Source organism: Zonotrichia albicollis, chromosome 5 (assembly GCF_047830755.1).
Source record: "Zonotrichia albicollis isolate bZonAlb1 chromosome 5, bZonAlb1.hap1, whole genome shotgun sequence".
Taxonomy (NCBI): domain Eukaryota; kingdom Metazoa; phylum Chordata; class Aves; order Passeriformes; family Passerellidae; genus Zonotrichia; species Zonotrichia albicollis.
The window spans coordinates 8,209,259-8,226,507 of NC_133823.1; the positions used below are offsets into that span (position 1 = coordinate 8,209,259).

At 51.1% G+C, this 17,249-nt stretch overlaps 1 protein-coding gene across 2 annotated transcripts in view; it reads left to right on the top strand.

Moving 5' to 3' along the window:
- LOC102072317 (GDNF family receptor alpha-4) overlaps positions 1-16,558 on the top strand; it is a 76,346-nt gene extending 59,788 nt beyond the window's left edge. For both annotated transcript variants that reach the window (XM_074540738.1, XM_074540739.1), the window contains exons 3-8: positions 1,233-1,313; positions 4,739-5,084; positions 7,860-7,969; positions 9,625-9,759; positions 9,976-10,133; positions 12,655-16,558. In XM_074540738.1, the coding sequence (XP_074396839.1) occupies positions 1,233-1,313; positions 4,739-5,084; positions 7,860-7,969; positions 9,625-9,759; positions 9,976-10,133; positions 12,655-12,801 (977 nt within the window). In that variant the 3' untranslated portion in view covers positions 12,802-16,558. The remainder of the gene's footprint in view (positions 1-1,232; positions 1,314-4,738; positions 5,085-7,859; positions 7,970-9,624; positions 9,760-9,975; positions 10,134-12,654) is intronic.
- The last annotated feature ends 691 nt before the right edge of the window (positions 16,559-17,249 follow it).

Below are 17,249 nucleotides of genomic sequence, written 5' to 3' on the forward strand. Positions count from 1 at the left end.
TGACTGAGAAAGGAAGCCAATCCACACGGTCCATGTAGAGCTTTGTTCTCAATCAGACATACCCAGGAGGCTGCAAAAAGCTTCCTAGAAGCCCTCTTGCAAAAACAATTGTGGAAGTGCGTGCTCAGGGAATTTACAAAGCACACTATTTACTCAGCTTCTCTTGAGCATGCCGTGTTTAGCCACCTTCCCACTTAGAGACACAATAACATGATGACAACCCGATAACAACTCTCTGATAAGGTGCTTTATCATCAGGACATAAAACTGCTATGCTGGAAAATACAAATGGGCCCCTCTCTAGTCAGTAATGATACAAGATATTTCAATGAAGGTGTAAAGCTGCCTTGTAATGTGCTGTGGTGATTGCACAGGGCTGTGGACCCTGGGAGCCATTTCTTGCTGCCTCTGGCTGCAGCTGGAGGTCAGCCCATGCCCAGAGCATGGGGTTGGATAGTCCTTTTATCCCAGACAGTACATCTGCTGCTGCTGTCCACATCCATCTAAATGTCTAATAAAAAACCAACAGATACTGAAGCTGTTTGCTTCAGTAATATTCCATGGTATCCATCAGGATGATGGGGCATTACAGACCATTGCACAGATGAAAGGGAAGCACCAGTTGAATAAAATCAGGCTCCCAGAGACTTAAAAACAACGAAAGGAAGTTTCTGCGGGAGCTGTGGGTCATTAGCTTTGTGCTAAGTGAGAAAAGGCTGTTGGCAAGGAGAAAGGGAGAGGTGACAGTAAAGATGGAGTGTGTCATCACCCACATAATCCTGTGCACAGCCCTGTCTGTGTCCTAAAAAGAGATGAGGACCTTTGACCCAGGGGGAGACATAGAAGAAACTGCAGTAATGGTGATGGAAACCCTGTGTTTGTAGGGAGCTGGTGATTTGAGCTCTGCCCATGAGCAGGAGCCTGTGCCACAGTCTGGTGTCCTCTCTGGCAATCCCTGCCGTGTGCCCCAGAGCTTCAGCTACAGAACTCTACAGTTCCTGACAGGCTGCCCCACTCCAAAATGGAGATACATTTTTAAAGCCAGTTCCATTCTATTCCCTTCTCCAAGGATGTGTCCACACACTTGTTCCTATGGCTCCGAGTGTCCATTTACTCGTGGCCTTTAGAGCACCCACCAAACAGTATCTCACTGCAGATGTGGAACTTTGTGCATCTCAGCCATCCCGCAGGAGCCTCATCTGCCTTCTCACCAGCTTCTCTCTTCCCCCCAGGCATGAATGTCCTGGAGAGCTCCCCTTACGAGCCGTTCATCAGGGGCTTTGATTATGTCCGGCTGGCCTCCATCACTGCAGGTAGGTGCGTGGGAAATGCTCTGACACCTCTGTGCAGACAGAGAGGGCCCTGGCTGGGGATCAAGGGCTGCAGGCAGGGAAGTCCTTTGTGAGCATTGCATGGTTCAGGTCTAGCAGTTGTTTTTTCCATGGAGGTGTGTCTGATTCCTTTGCTAAACTGTTACATGCTCTGGGAAAAGCTGTTTGTGATTTTTGTCTTTGGGCTGTTTCATGTCTGTACCATGAAAGACTGGGACTAAGGGATGTCGTACAAAAACCCCTTCCAATGACCCATCCCAGGCCCACTCATTCTCCATAGCAGGTGGATGATCTGTTCCATGCAGACAGGAGCTGCTTGGGCGTTGTTAGTTTGAGAAGGTGCTTCCACATCAGTCAAGGATCAAACTCTGCAGGAAAAGAGGTCGATAACTCAACCTGTGTGTTGATCCCAGCCACAGCCTTTAACCACCTGCCCTGAGGGCAACCTCAGGACCCAGAACTGTGTTCTGCTGTGCATCTAACCCTGTTAATGGCTGAGCAGAGCAGCCTGACACCTTTTAACTCCCCGAGGGCTCAGCAGTTCAGAGGTTATTGAGGCTGCCAATAACCCGTCCATCACCAAGGACACAGCTGCCACCACAACCAGTCAGTGCTCCACAGCCATGGGGAAGCTTTCCAAGAGTGGGTATTTTACCAAACTACCTGTCTGGGAACAGGTAATGTGCTCCTCCTGTGTCCCTGGCAGATGTGCCCAAACAGCTTTTCCAAATGTGTGCCTTGCTCTAGGGTGACATCCACAGCTGGAGTGCACCCAGGCAAGGAAGGAGCTGCATGTCCCTGCAGTTGGTCAATGTCTGCAGTCCCCACCATGGCCAGGCACTTGCTGGGTGAAAGTGTCCTGCAGCAAATTAACCCGTCAGCCTGGACAAGAGGAGCAGAGAGGATGGGAGGTGCTCCCTGACCTCGCTCTTACTGACTCCACCTAGCAGACTGGTGCCTGGACAGGGAATTTTTTTTCTGGATCATGGTTTTCTTTGCTGGAATTTTTCCCCTTCTGCTGAGTTCCAGCAAGCTTCAGAGCATGGGGAAATCAAGGGATGGGGATTTTATGCAGGGTTAACACACTCTCAGGTTTTTAAAGCAAACTGAAATAGGTTGTGCAGCAAAGCAAATGGGCCCTGAGCAGCAGGGATTCTTCAGAGGACTTGTCATCCACTTAGGGACATGAAATTTCTGAGCCTTTTTGTCCTTATTCATACTAATCAATATCTTCTATTGCATCAATTACAACCTGCTGCCCTCTGCCTGTCCAGTGTCCAGGGTCATATGGTCAACAGTGCCAAAGGACCCTCTTTCAAATCTACCAAAAAGAAATCCCAAGAACTTGTTGAAAAATAAGACACCCTTGTGACCACAGGCCAATTGAACAACAGGTATATTAAACTAAATTTTATATAAACAATATATGGCCACTACTAAAACTGTACAAATGGAACCATATCCCTCCACTCTAATTGTAGCAGTGATTTAAAAAGCACATCTGCTGGTGTTGCGTGGGAAGAGGAGAAAATCCAACATGTTCCCTGTGATTTATTGGCTGAATGGGTAATGAAACCCTTCCAAGTAACTGTTTCCTACACGTTAGCTGGCAGCTTCCCAGCATAAACCGATGCTCTGACAATATTCATCTCTGGGTTTTAAAGGTAACTATTTAGTGAAGGGATCACAACAAGCAAAACTTTCACCCACCATAAAATAACTGAAAAACTTGGAATTTGACTTCCAGCTCACTGTAAGCAACAGGGGGCAACAGGTAGGAAAAAATAAATGGTGGGAGAAGGAGCATCTGATAAAGTCAGGGAAATAAAGGAGGGCAGCCAGCTCTGAAGGGCTCAGGGGGATTGTCAATGTTTTAACACTTGTCAGCAGTGACTGGCTGGTTTTATCTCCCAGTCAAAGATAGGGCTTGACTCTGCATTGGAAATTTATCATTCTGGGGATTTTTCCTCAATGGAAAAATCTTTCTGCACTGGGGAGAAAGTCCTTCTGGTGTGCTGCTGGTCATGATTTTAATTCAGAGAGGTGAAAATCAGATTTCAGATTCATTTTCTCTCTCGAGCTTGAAGCACCCTTGTTTTATCTGTCCGATCAGACACATTCTGCTGTTCCCACTGACTCCTGCCAGGGACCCTGTAGCATTTTTCCCCTCTATAAAACAGAGTCCCATCCACCTTTGAAGCAGCCCTGCAACCAGTGTTAGACAAACGCCTTTTCCCCTTCCTTTTCCCTATTTTTACAGAGAAGGCTGTTGGCACATAAACTCATGAGATTCCTACTTTCCCACTGAAGACACTGTTTTCTCATCCATCACTACAGTTTTTGCTCTATTTTCCTGAACTTTCCCCTTACTGCAGGTTTCCTCCACCTTCCCTGCATCCCACAGCACATCTCTGCTCTCTCACCCAGACTGGGACATTCTTTCTCCTCTTGTTTAGGAGGGTGGACATGCAGAGTGATTTTGCTGATGTAAGTGAGGGGTGACCCTGCAAAGGGTGTGGGGAGAGACCCACGAGCACTCACATGCAGGCAGCATCAGGTTGTGCCCAGGGGCACGAGGCTGGATGGTACCTCTGATCCCACCCTGTGAAGGCACTGTCACTGCTGGGGACACACAGAGGGATACTGACTGGTCTGGATGGGGCACACTGCAACCCAAACAGGTCTCACTTAGCTGGGCAGATCCTGGGGTGAACAAACAGAGCTGCTCCAAAGCCAGACATGACCTTTGAGAGGCCAGGAGAAACTCTCTGTCCAGGGCAGTGAGGCTGAGGTGCCAGGAATCAGTGCAGACCACCCATGTAGCAGAGACTCAGTCTTTGATCTTGAGCAACTTGCAGAAGCAAGAAGGTCCATTCGTTGAGGTCCCAATACTTGATGGATCCACTCATGGCCATAAGTAGATGCACTTTCTAATGCCTGCTGTCTTTCAGGCCTCAGGCTGGTTAATCTCCATTAGTAAAATGTTACCAGATGCCCAGATTAAAGCAAAATTCATTTTATTAAAGATACGAGCTTGGTAAAGTGAGCTCTGGGGGGGGTGCAGTCTGGTATGTGAGTGTGGCACTTTTTGGGAAAAGACAAGTGTGGAAAGGGGATTTGGTCCTACCAGGACCCTCAGAGCAAACCTGCACTTCACCCTGGCTGTGGCCTTCCTGGGGTGTGATGTGGTGATGCGCATGTGGTGTCACCAGGTGGCCATGGATGGGAGCAGGGGGATGAAGGCTTCAGGGGCGGTGCTGCTGATGGGGAGGTCAGCACAGAACCACCTCATATGTGGTGTCACCAGGTGGCCATGGATGGGAACAGGGGGATGAAGGCCTCAGGGGCGGTGCTGCAGGTGGGGAGGTCGGTGCAGAGCCACCTCACCGTATCCCACCACCCCGCAGGCTCTGAGAACGAGGTGACACAGGTGAACCGGTGCCTGGACGCCGCCAAGGCCTGCAACGTGGATGAGATGTGCCAGAGGCTGCGCACGGAGTACGTCTCCTTCTGCATCCGCCGCCTGGCGCGGGCCGACACCTGCAACCGCTCCAAGTGCCACAAGGCCCTGCGCAAGTTCTTCGACCGCGTGCCCCCCGAGTATACCCACGAGCTGCTCTTCTGCCCCTGCGTGGACACGGCCTGCGCCGAGCGCCGGCGCCAGACCATCGTCCCCGCCTGCTCCTACGAGTCCAAGGACAAGCCCAACTGCCTGGCACCTCTGGACTCCTGCCGGGACAACTATGTCTGCAGGTGAGGATCACAGCAGGGCTGTCCCCATGGAGAGCTCTCCCCTGGCCAGGGCCTGGTGACAGCCCTGTGCCACTGCAGGTGTTCCTGGGGGCCTGTCCCGCATGGCTGTGATGGGCCATGCCACAGTGGGCCCTGTCCCTGTATCCCACAGAAGTTTCTCGCAGACAGAAGGAGATGGGAGATGATCACCCTGAAGCTGTTTAGACATTTTCTGTGGATTTTTGGCTTTGGTTCTAGAGAAAGACCTGTTATGGGAACAGTTCCAGGAAGGTGCAAGCTAAGCAGGAGTATGGGGGAGGGGTCCTTACAGTCACTGTCACAAATCCATCTCCCTTACTGCTCCTCTTCCCCAGCCCAGAGCATCCTCAAGGAGCACCCAAGGTATCCTGACAGCCACAGGCACTTGTGAGGGCCTTAAAACCATGTTTGTTTGCCTGTTTAATTAGAAAAATTAATCTATGTACGTAAAAAATACACCCTTCTACTGCGAGCAGCCTGGGATAGTGGAAGGTGTCTCTGCCACAGCAGTGGGTGGAATGAGATGATTTTTAGGTCTTTTCTAGCCCAAACCATTTGTGATTCTGTGATTCTATGTTTTGGTGATTGCGCCAGGAGTCTCAGAGTCCTGATGTCATTCCAGGTCCACAGCACAGTCTGTGGCCAGCCTGGTTTGCTCCTCTGTTGCCTTCCACCCCCAATCACACACACACAGACCCATCCCATGTGCACATTGACAGCAGAACCCCTTCAGCACTTTTTCTTCATCTGCACTATTTTCCCCTCCCTGTTTCTCAGAAAGTCTTTGATATTCCAGAAGGTTAATGCACACAGAGCTCTTGGGAGCAGAGCCCAGCTGGCAGTGAGAGATGTAAGGCAAAAACAGCACCACGGGGGCCCAGCCCAGTGCCCTGTGTACAGCTGGGCTGTGAGCAGACACCTGGGGAAGAGCACAAGAACAAGTGTAGGACACACCTCCCTGTATTGTCTCAGTCTCTAATTGCTGTGGGGTTTGGGACTTCCTGAGCTGAACTTCCAGCAGCCATCCCCTACCAGCACAGTATCTTTTAATTACAATAAAAATATTATGTATTTTCACAAAGGAAGGTGAGTGCAGCAGCATCCTCTTGGAAGCATGAAAGTACAAATACCCTCAGCACCCCAGAAACATGGAGGCAGGAGAAGGACTGACCTGTGCAGAAGCAGACTCAGGGAGATGCAAAGCCCCTGGGTTGACCAGGCCCTGCTCAGATACTGTCCCCTGGTTACCCAGGGAATCCCAAATGGATGGGTTCTGCCCTCTCCTAACATGACAAGAGGGCCCAGTGGGGAGGAAGAGGTTCAAAGGGGAGAGTGTTACTCCCCAGGAGACTGGAATCTATTTCCTGCAAGCAGCACAGGTGTTAATTATCTGGTCCCTTGGTCTCTGAATATATAATATAAAATATCCTCTAGAGACACAGAGGGAGCAAGAGGTTGACATGTGACCTGGTCAAAGCCAGCAGTGCAGAATCCACAAGGAGAGCCACGAATAAATCATAAAGTGAAGCACTTCCAAGTCTCACCCTGTCGCTCCTGCACAGCTCTAGCTCTTTGAACTTCCCAGCTCAGAGGGCTGGGTTCTACTAATATGGATTATATCAAATCTGCAGTCACTATCTCCCTTCTCTAAATCTCCAAACAATACAGCAAGTTTTGGGAAAGATTTTGCCTGTCCATGTTACAGAAGGAAAGGGTTGATAAGGGGCAAACATGGGAACAAAGATGAGAAAAAAAGAAGGGTGTAGGGGAGAAGTGGGCTGGAAAGTGCAAACTGGAATGCTGACACTGACCAGAAGCAAGAGCAATATGTCTGGAAGAGACAGGATGTCTGTGAGAAGCAACATGCTCAGTTTTTCTGAGATTGCCCAGGCAGTGCAGGCTGTCACCTAAAGAACCCTCCCTTCAGGGGTTGTCAGTGCTGGTGCTTGCTTGAGTTTCCTAAGCAGCTCAGATGCCACATGAAATCCCTTCCTACCTGGCCACAGAAGGAATGTTGAGATGGATCTGGGTCTCCAGCTGTTGCTGTGTCCTGCTGAAAGCCCTGTGCTGGTGCCTCAGATCTCCAACACCACCATGTGCCAAGAGCTGACTCATGCCTAAAGACTTTGGTGGCACATACCTGGTTGGCAGAATGATTTGCCTGCTCCACAGGCTCCAGAGAGTCCTTCTCCTGAGAATGGGCATCTGCAGCAGAGGATGGGCAGCAGCCCTGGCCATGGGTAGGACATCTTGTGTCTGAACCTCTGGACATTGCCTTTGATCTGAGGTGATCTCAGCTGTATTCAGAGTCTTTAGAGAAAGAAAGACCAGAGTAATTGGACCAGAGCAATTCTTTCATCCAATCAGACTAAAAATGAAAGCTGGGGTCTTTAGGCAAAGTTATTACCCAAAAGATAGAAGATGGCAACACAGACTGATCTCCTTCCTGGCAACAGCTCTTTCCTCAAAAACCAACCTCACACAACAGAAAGCAAACATTTCTTCCAACACTGGACTTATCTTGCAGTCCTGGAGGAAGCCTGTAAAACATTGACTGCAGAACCTGTTCAAAACCTCCTCTTGGGTTTGTTAGGGTAGGCAGGAGATTGGAAAAGGACATCTGTTCCAACTGTTTGAAGAACACCTACAGCAGCATTTTGCAAACATGTTCCCCTCTGTGAACACTGTGAGTGTGCTGTTACATCCCCTTTCCCACAGTTGTAGTAACATGTCCCGTCTGTGCTCTGGCTCCGTCAGGTCGCGCTACGCAGAGTTCCAGTTCAACTGCCAGCCATCCCCTCAGGCCGCCAGCGGCTGCCGCAGGGACAGCTACGCCGCCTGCCTGCTGGCCTACACCGGCATCATCGGTGAGCATTCTCTCTCCTCTGGGGGGGAGACCTCTTCTCTGGGGGGGAAACCTCTCCTCCAGGTGGGAAACATCTCCTCTGTGTGGGAAACATCTCCTCCAGGTGGGAAACATCTTCTCCAGGTGGGAAACATCTTCTCTGGGAGGGAAACATCTCCTTTGGGAGGGAAACCTCTCCTCTGGGGGAAAAATATCTCCTCTAGGGGGGAAACATCTCTTCTGGAGGGGGAACTTCTCCTCCAGGTGGGAAACATCTCTTCTGGGAGGGAAATGTCTCCTGTGGGGGGGAAACCTGTGCTCTGGGAGGGAAACCTCTCCTCTGGGTAGGAAACCTCTCCCCTGGGAGGGAAATGTCTCCTCTGGGAGGAAATGTCTCCTCTTACTCTGGCTATGAGGACAGTAAGGTGGAGAGCTGAGCTCTCCAGGACATCACAGAGTCATGGAATGGTTTAGGCTGGAAGGGACCTGTGAAGCCCATCTCATTCCAGCCCTCTGCCATTGGCAGGGACACCTTTCACCAGACCAAATTTCTCCATGCCACATCCAACCTGGTGCTGGTCTTTGTCCCTTCAGTGGCATGACTAAGCCATGGGTATGGGGTAACTTTAGGATGGCTGCTGTGGAGGGAGAAATACCATGGGCTACTGACAGATTAGAGCATCTCTCTCTGGTGGAAATAGATGGGCTATCCCAGGGTGTCTGCTCTGCCAGGGATTCCCTGAGGCCATCACCAGTGATGCCACTGGAAATCACCATGCACAACCATTCTGCCAACTTCAAAGGGTGTCAGATGAGGGTTTCAGATGCTGCAGAGCGCAGCTGGCAGCAGTTGGCACGGGCACAGACAAGAGTCCAAAGAGAAGTGCAAGTGGCCTTTGGACCAGATCTGTCCTGACAGATGAGACAGACTGACATTTTTGGGCCAACATTTCAGTCCATTTTAATCCTTCATTTTGGAGATTGAGATTGGCTTTTTCAATGACAGCATGAAAACCTTTGTACATATTCACATGCAGTTTTTGAATGCTCAGCCTGGAGAATAAATGGCTTCAAGAAGACCTTAGAGCCCCACCCCCAGGGCCTAAAGTAGCTCCAAGAGAGTTGGAGAGGGACTTAGGGCAGGAGCCTGGAGTGCCAGGACAAGGGGAATGGCTTTCCACTGCCAGAGGGCAGGATCAGATGGGATATTGGGAAGGAATTCCTGGCTGGGAGGGTGCTGAGGCTGTGGCATGAGTTGCCCAGAGCAGCTGGGGCTGCCCCTGGATCCCTGGCAGTGTCCCAGGCCAGGCTGGACACTGGGGCTTGGAGCAGCCTGGGACAGTGGGATGTGTCCCTGCCACGGCAGGGGTGGCACTGGATGGGATTTAAGGTGCCTTCCAACCCAAACCATTCTGTGATTCTCACCTGAATTCCCAGAAACTGCCCATTCCTTGGACTGATAGCACTTTTGAATTGACCAAAGGCTTTGGTGATGGTGTTGTGACCAAAAGGTTGTGAGTGCCCCTCTTCTCTCCCCTGGGAGCAAACCAGAGCCATGACAGACCTGAAGGGTTTTGCTGCTGTCATGGAGGGGCTTGGCTGAGGCAGAGTCACCCAGGAGAGCAGCCCCAGGGGACGTCCCTGCCCCGCAGTAACATTGTCCGTCTGTCCCGGCAGGCAGCCCCATCACCCCCAACTACATTGACAACTCCACGTCCAGCATCGCTCCCTGGTGCACCTGCAATGCCAGCGGGAACCGGCAGGACGAGTGCCAGAGCTTCCTGCACCTCTTCACCAACAACATCTGCCTCCGTAAGTGCCACTGCTGCACACTGAGGGGGGGGTTGGGCATGGGGATGGGGAGATGCCATGTGCTCCAGGGTCTGTGGGTGCCCAGCTCCCTGTGTCACCAACCAAGGAGCTCTGCAGAGCCTCAGGCATCCCTTCGGGTGATGCAGAGAAAGAGGCTGGGAAAGGGAGGCTTCCCCTTGCCCTGACAAACCTTTTCTCCATCTTTCCCACACCAAGAAAACGCCATTCAGGCCTTTGGCAATGGGACTCACCTGAACACAGCCATGGCCCCGTCCATCCCCCCCACCACACAGATGTACAAACAGGACAGAAATGCCAACAGAGCTGTGGCGACCCTCAGAGAGAACAGCTTGGAGCACCTCCAGCCCACCAAGGTAGGAGAGGGCTGGCCTGGCCCGGGGAGATGATCAGCTCTGTCTGTGCCTCCTGCAGTGTCCTCACCTCAATCCTTCTTGCACCTGTATCATTTCAGTCACATGCAGGCATCCAACCTACCCTCCATCTCCCTTCCCTTCCCTTCCCTTCCCTTCCCTTCCCTTCCCTTCCCTTCCCTTCCCTTCCCTTCCCTTCCCTTCCCTTCCCTTCCCTGTACTGGGAAATCCATGGGATTTTCACCCAGAATCACTGGTTTAGCTCCTCACTGTCCTTCATGGCATCAGTTCAGCTTCAGACAAGCATTTCAACTTCCCAGGACACAAGTTCCTCCCTTGTTAGATGAGGGTTCTACAGGTCATAATGCAGAGGTTTAAGGTTTGCTGAGCATTGGAAAATTTGAAAGGAAAGGTTCTGATCATCAGTAAATTATTACTATCAAAATAATATTAAATTGAAATTATTTTAAAACAAATAACATGTTCATTTACTGATGATGGCTGTGATAGACATTAAATATTTTATTTTTAAATAAAATAAAATGACCTTGACTTGCCACACTAGAGTAATTTTCAGATTTAATTATTTTCCTATTGAATAATTAACAGTGACCCTGATTTGCTGAACATTCAGGTTACAGAAGCTGTCAGTTTTAACTAGACTCCAAGGACTGAGTTTTGCACTGGGCTGACTGATACCTTCAGAATTTCCAAGTGTGGGTTATTTTAAGGCTAATCATTGTTTCTTTTGCTGGGAAAACACCCAATTCACCCCTCTGCACCCTGTTTTCACAGAGCGGCTGTGGCCGCAGCTCTCTTCACAGGGAGCAGCAGGCTCAAACTCACCAGGATTTCTCCTGGGGAAGGCAGTGAGAGAGCTCAGAGAAAGAAGAGAAAACAATTCTTATCTCTATTTGCTGCTCCTGTTGTTTGGCACACAGGGAATGTGCTATGGAGATTGTTTACCCAAAGTGATTTGTTAATTGGACACTGGTGAAGGTTGTTTTGATTGATTGACCAATTAGGTCAAAGCTGTGTTGTGACTGTCTGTAAGGAGTCGTGGATTTTTCTTTAGTGTAGTTTAGTATTAGTTTAGTGTAGTATAGTATGTAGTATATATATAGTATATATATAGTATGTACTAATATAATTTAGTATCACTTAATAAAGCAATTGCTCAGCCTTCTGAATCATGGAGTCACTGCACGTTATTTCCCAGCTGGGGATCATCCTGCATCAATCAGCAGCAGGTTGGGAGGTGGAGAAGAGTGGCCTCAGGTTCCCTCACTGCCCTCCAGGGCACTGGTGGCACTGTTGCAGGGCACACGGACATCTTCACCAGGCTAAAAGCTTGGCACCCAACAGATCTGGAGGCTTTCCCTCCAGCTGGTGCTCCTCAAATCTTAGAAAATCGAAGTAGTGGCCTCAGATCCAGACCTGGCACTGAGAACTTCATCCTGGAAGTGAAGGAGGAGCTGTGAACTGTCTGTGGGAAGCTGGAAAACGCAGCTTCAGTGGAGGATGGCTCTGCCACATCTCCAAACTCCTCGTGGCAGCAGCACATCCTTCCTCTGGGGTGTGAGGGCTGCTGGAGCATGGTCCCTGCTGGAAACCAGAGATTTGGGTCTTGACTTTGGACTCAGCTTCAAATCCAGATCCTGTTCAACTTTTAATGAGGCTGGCACCTCTGGAGGGGGGAAAGCTGGTGAAAGGTCTCCCAGCACCATGGAGGTATATTCCACATCGACCTTTAAGGTCACCAGGTCAAGCCAGTGGCCAGCAGTGGCTCCATAAGATACATGGATGGCCGCTGACCTGAGAGGGCATCCAGGTACCCACCTCACTCAGACACCTCCAGCCAGTGTCCAAACAAGTGCTGTGCCCACAAATGGCTCTGCTGCTGTGGCACCGCCTTCACCAACAGCTGAAGAGCTGTGCTGACCTCCAGGCCAGAGTCAGGGTGCTGAAATCAGCACTGGCCCCTCTGCACATGCACATACCTGGGGCTGCACAGCCCCTGAGCCCCAAATCCTCTGAGGCACCAAGGAGGGACACCAGTTTGATTAGAGACATGGAACCCCTCTCCTGTGAGGAAAAATGGAGAATTGGAATTGTTCAGTCTGGAGAGGAGAAGCTTCAGGGCGACGTAATTGTGGCCTTCCAGGGCCTGAAGGGGCTCCAAGAGAGCTGGAGAGGGACTGGGGACAGGGGCTGGAATGCTAGGACAAGGGGAATGGCTTCCCACTGCCAGAGGGCAGGGTTAGATGGGATATTGGGACTGAATTCTTGGCTGTGAGGAAGGGAAGGTCCTAGCACAGGATGCCCAGAAAAGCCGTGGCTGTCCTGGGAAGCTGTTCTAGGCCAGGCTGGACAGGGCTTAGGACAACCTGGGACAGTGGAAGGTGTCCCTCTCCATGTCAGGGGGTCAGAATTGGATGGTCTTTAAGGTCCCTTCCAACCCAAACCATTTCATGATTCCATGATGAGGCAAGTGCTCACCCCACGCTCTCTCCTTTCTCCTCAGGTGGCTGGAGAGGAGAGGCTCCTGCATGGCTCCACTCGTTTGTCCTCAGGCACCTCCAGCCCAGCAGCCCCTCCGTGCTGGGCGGCCTCTCTGCTGCAGATGTGGCTCCTCCTGGCCCCTGCTGTGCTCAGCCTCCCTGTGATGTGAGGAGGGCTGGCACTCACCCCGAGAGACTCGATCTGTGTTGGTTTCTGTACTCAACAACCAGACCAGTAACTTTTTCAGGGGGAGAGCAGAGAGAAGGGAGGGGAAGGGAAGGTAAGGTGAGTGTTTGGGCATCCCTTCCTCCCCCTCACCTGTCTGCCAGTTTATTTGATTTTATATGATCAGCGTTGTTGACAACCAGCTCATTCCTGGTCCTGGCCACCTTTCCACACCACAGCTTGGTTGTTGTTTCTCCAGCTCTCTATGGATAGGCCTGAAGCCATGGACAATTCCCTTGGAAAAGGTGAAGGAGAGAGGTGATCCAAGAAATGAGAGCTGCAAAGGAAATGCTTTTTCCTGCCCCAGCCAAGAGGGGAAAGACTTTTGACGGATGGGTGACTGGATGACCTGTCAGGAGGTTTCCTGAAGCCCACCCTGAGGGGCTCCTGACAGGACATGTGGAGTTCAGACTGTCTGCACGGTTCCTCAGGACCTGAAGGACAGCACACCTGGTTCCCTCAGACTGAAGAAACCAGAAGACTGGTGGGAAGGTGGTTGGTTTTGTTCACTGGAGAGGAGCCTGAAGCACCTCTGGGGAGGACCAAGTAACCACACTCTGAACTGGCTGGCAGGGATTATCCACGCTCTCAAAACCATGGCCAGAGTGCAACCAGCATCCACGTCCCAGTGTCACCTCCCCTCGGGCCCTCCCACTTGGGGAAACCTGTGTCCTGTATTGATGGTATTCAGGAAGAAACATGTGTGTTGCATTTTGTTTATGGCTGAATTTTTTGTGTCCCAACCCAAACACCTCTATCCACTGGTCCTGTTCAGTGTTTTGGGGCATTTTTCCCACATCGAAACAACCAGAGGCCAATATTGTCCCACTCCAAGCTACCCTTCCTCCATCAGGGGCCAATGTGTGAGCCCATGGGCAGGGTTTGACCTAAGCCCAACACATCCCACTCTCACCTGCTCATCCTCTGGTCTCACAGGCACAGGGTCTCCAGTCAAGGGATTTCATTTGTTTTCCTGGGAAGAGAAAGGATAGGAGAGGTTTGCTAGAAACCACCCTGAAGACAGAATTACCCAGCCAAGAAAGGCCAGTCATGAATTATATCATGGGTAGGGACTGGGTTGCTACAGTTTCCCCTCCTTGAAAAACTGGCAGAGGCAACCCCTGGTGTCCAGGTGAGCAGGCCAAGGGCTTTGCCTCTTGCCTGTTCCTGTTTTATCAGTGAGGATGTCATTTAAGCAAGGGCTGCTGAAGTGACCCTTTCTTCTAAGCCACAGCCAGAGCCCAGGGGAGGAAAGTGAGGATCAATGTTTCTCTGGTGTCCTGGGGCACCTTTATCCAGGTGTGTGACCCTGGGCTACCTGAGCGCCCCATCTTTCCTGAGGAGGTGAGCTGAGGAGTCCCAGTGCCCTCCTGGGGGGCTGAACCCTTTACTAAAGCCAGGGAAGAAGATGGTAAGGAAGAGTGAGAAGGTTTCCCAGGATAAATGCTTACCCAGGCTGAGTGCCATGGGAGGAAGAGCAATAGCCCCAGAATCCTCCTGAGTTTAGGCCTGGCCTTTGCAGCAGTCCATTTATTCCTATAATAAATATCATTAATTCCTTGGCATTTGAATGCATGGAAAGGCTTATGAAGCATCTGACACCGCAAAGTCCATTGCTTTGTAGTCCCATTTCCTGCAAAACCTCTCCCATTGCTTATTGCTTCAGATTTTCTAAGAAACTGCAGCAACTTCCTTGGCTCTTGCTCCAACAAGAAACCACTCTGGTTTTCAGCTGAACACCTGTGGATGTGTCTGACACGAGCAGAAATCCTCCTCCTGCTGCATCCTGTCCAAGTGCTGCTCCCTGAGGTGCTCAGGGCTGTAGCACCTGGTTTTCAGGGCTGTGCAAAGAAGACACCAAGCTCCAGGGCTTGTGTGCAGGGTGACAAGTCACACCCTGAGCCAAAGGCTGTGTGTGAGAACTTCATGGCCGAGGGGCTCACTCTGAGCAGGAAAGCAGACCAGGAGGGAGAGCTGCAGGCAGGAAATCCTTTCAAAGTGACCCCAGAGCTGCTGTGAAGGTCTCCCCTTTGCCCAGGACAGCAGTGTCTCCTGAGAGGCCAAGTGACACAAAGCTTGTGCCCTCTCAGCTGCAGTGGAGAGAGGTGAAACCCTGACTGCTCAGCCCTTCAAGGCAAGGAACTACCTCAGCACCACGAGGTCATGCTGGGAATTGCACCCTTCTGCCCTGTTCCTTTCCAGTCCTGTAGTCATGCTCTGCTTTCCACACATCAAAGCAGTCTCCACCAGCTTTCAGTCGTGCCCGGCTCAGCATCTGCACAGGGTGGGGATGCAAGTGTCAGCTCCTTCCCGGGAGCGCCCACTCCTGTGTCTCTCACATGGCAGTGTCAGTGATGGTGAAGTGCCACTTTGCCATTTCCTTCTCATTCAGCAGAGAGAGTTTTTCTGGGTAGTCAGGATGCCTCACCTCTCCCTTCAGACTGGTATGCTGTAAAAAGAGGTGTGGAGAATCCTACTCTAGGACTGGATGGGATGGAGACCTCCAGAGGTTACCTCACCCCAGTACCATGTCCCACATCAGCACCCACTTTAGTGATTTCAATGAGAGACATCATTATCTGCCCAGGGTTTACATCCCAGGATCATGAAATGGCTCAGGTGGGACCTTAAAGCTCGTCCTGTTCCAGCCCCCCTGCCATGAGCAGGGTCACTTCCATCAGACCAGGCTTCCCAAGCCCATCCAGCCTGGCCTTGGACACTCCCAGGGCTGTCCTGCTTTAAAGGCTCTGCAGATGCTAATTGTCTCACTGCAGATCCCCAGTTCCCATGTCCTGTCCTCCAAGCCCTGTCCCAGGCCAGGTCCTGCCCTCCCAGGGGTTCCTTGGGGTTCAGGGATGCTTTGGGATGAAATGAGTGAGGCACAGAGCAAGGAGCCTCTCACCCAGCAGGAAGGAGTGGGAATTAACAAAAAAAAAAATTTCCCCAAACTTTCATGGCTTTTTTCTGATCATTTTACTCTTTCCACCAATATTTAATGTTGATTCTCCCTCCAAGCCTGCTCATGAATCAAACTGTGCAAAAAATGATGACTTTTGAACCTTTCTGCTGGAGGAAGCAAACATGATGACTCTCCTCCCACCCACCAACATGTGTGCACAGACCACTGCTTTTTCCTTGTGAAAAGTCAGTAATTTTTTTGGATGAAATTCCATCTCTGCTGAATTCTGTGAAGTGAACCATGGATCTTCATTTTTAAGTCTCTTGATTAACCACAGAAGTCATAGCAGCTGCTTGTAAAGGCAAAAGACTGAGCGAGCCAAGAGACAGAAAGGGAGACAATTTTTTTTAGGAATTACTCCATTCCTGACAACTTCCATAAGCACAAAGAAGAATCATGGGAAAAAAAATAAAGAAAAAAAACCACAGTTAAAGAACCAGCCAGACTTTCTGTAGCCACTGAACTCTATTTTTTGGCTGCACAGCACTTTTCCCAGTGTTTGGCAGCCCTGAGAGCCTGTGAAATATTGTGTGTGTACTTATACCTATCCTGTCATGCCACATCCAGCATTGTCCAGGCAGGAGCAGGAGCTGGGAGGGAGACCCGGGGTGGGAGATGGTGCTGGGGCAGGAACCCCCTGTGTGCCCCTGCTCGAGGGGAGGGGTCAAACTTGTACTTACCTTTTCTGTACATGTCAATATTCAAACATATCCATGAATAAAGCACACACGCATTTTCCTGACCCCTTGCTCCTGCCGTGCCAGCGTGTCCTGGATGCTGCTGAGCTCTGCTCCTCTGCTGGAAGGGCAGCTGGAAGAAACTGAGGGATGTTCTCTGGGGGCTGGAAGAGTGGTGGGGCTCAGATGAGCAGTGCTTGGCTGGAATCATGGAATCCTAGAGTATCCTCAGCTGGAAGGGACCCACAGGGATCATCCAGTGCCACCCCAGCACTGCCCAAACCCCTGAAATCCCACCCTGGGCATCCCTGGCAGTGCTGTCCCAATGCTCCTGGAGCTCTGGCAGCCTCGGGGCCGTGCCCATTCCCAGCCCCAGCCCCAATCCCGGGTCCCAGAAAGGAGAGGTGACAGGTGAGAACCAGCTCTGCTGAGATGGAGGGACACCAGTGTCATCGGGGAAGGAGACACAAGTCCCTACACCAGTCCTGGGGCTGTTTGTGCAGCCTATGTGGGTGAAACCTTCAAAGGTTTGGGAGAAATCTGGGCAGGTTTGGCCCAAAGCTGGGGCCAGCACAGGAGGAGGGAAGCAGTGCAAGATACAGCAGGGATGGGAATAATTGCACCTGCAGGTGGGGGCCTGTGGAGCCACTGCTGCCAGGATGTCACCAGTGTCCCACAGAGTGGGAACAACTGGGAAGGGCTGGTGCTGCACCCTGGGCTGGGCACAGGAGGAAGGGACATGGAAGAGAAGGCAGG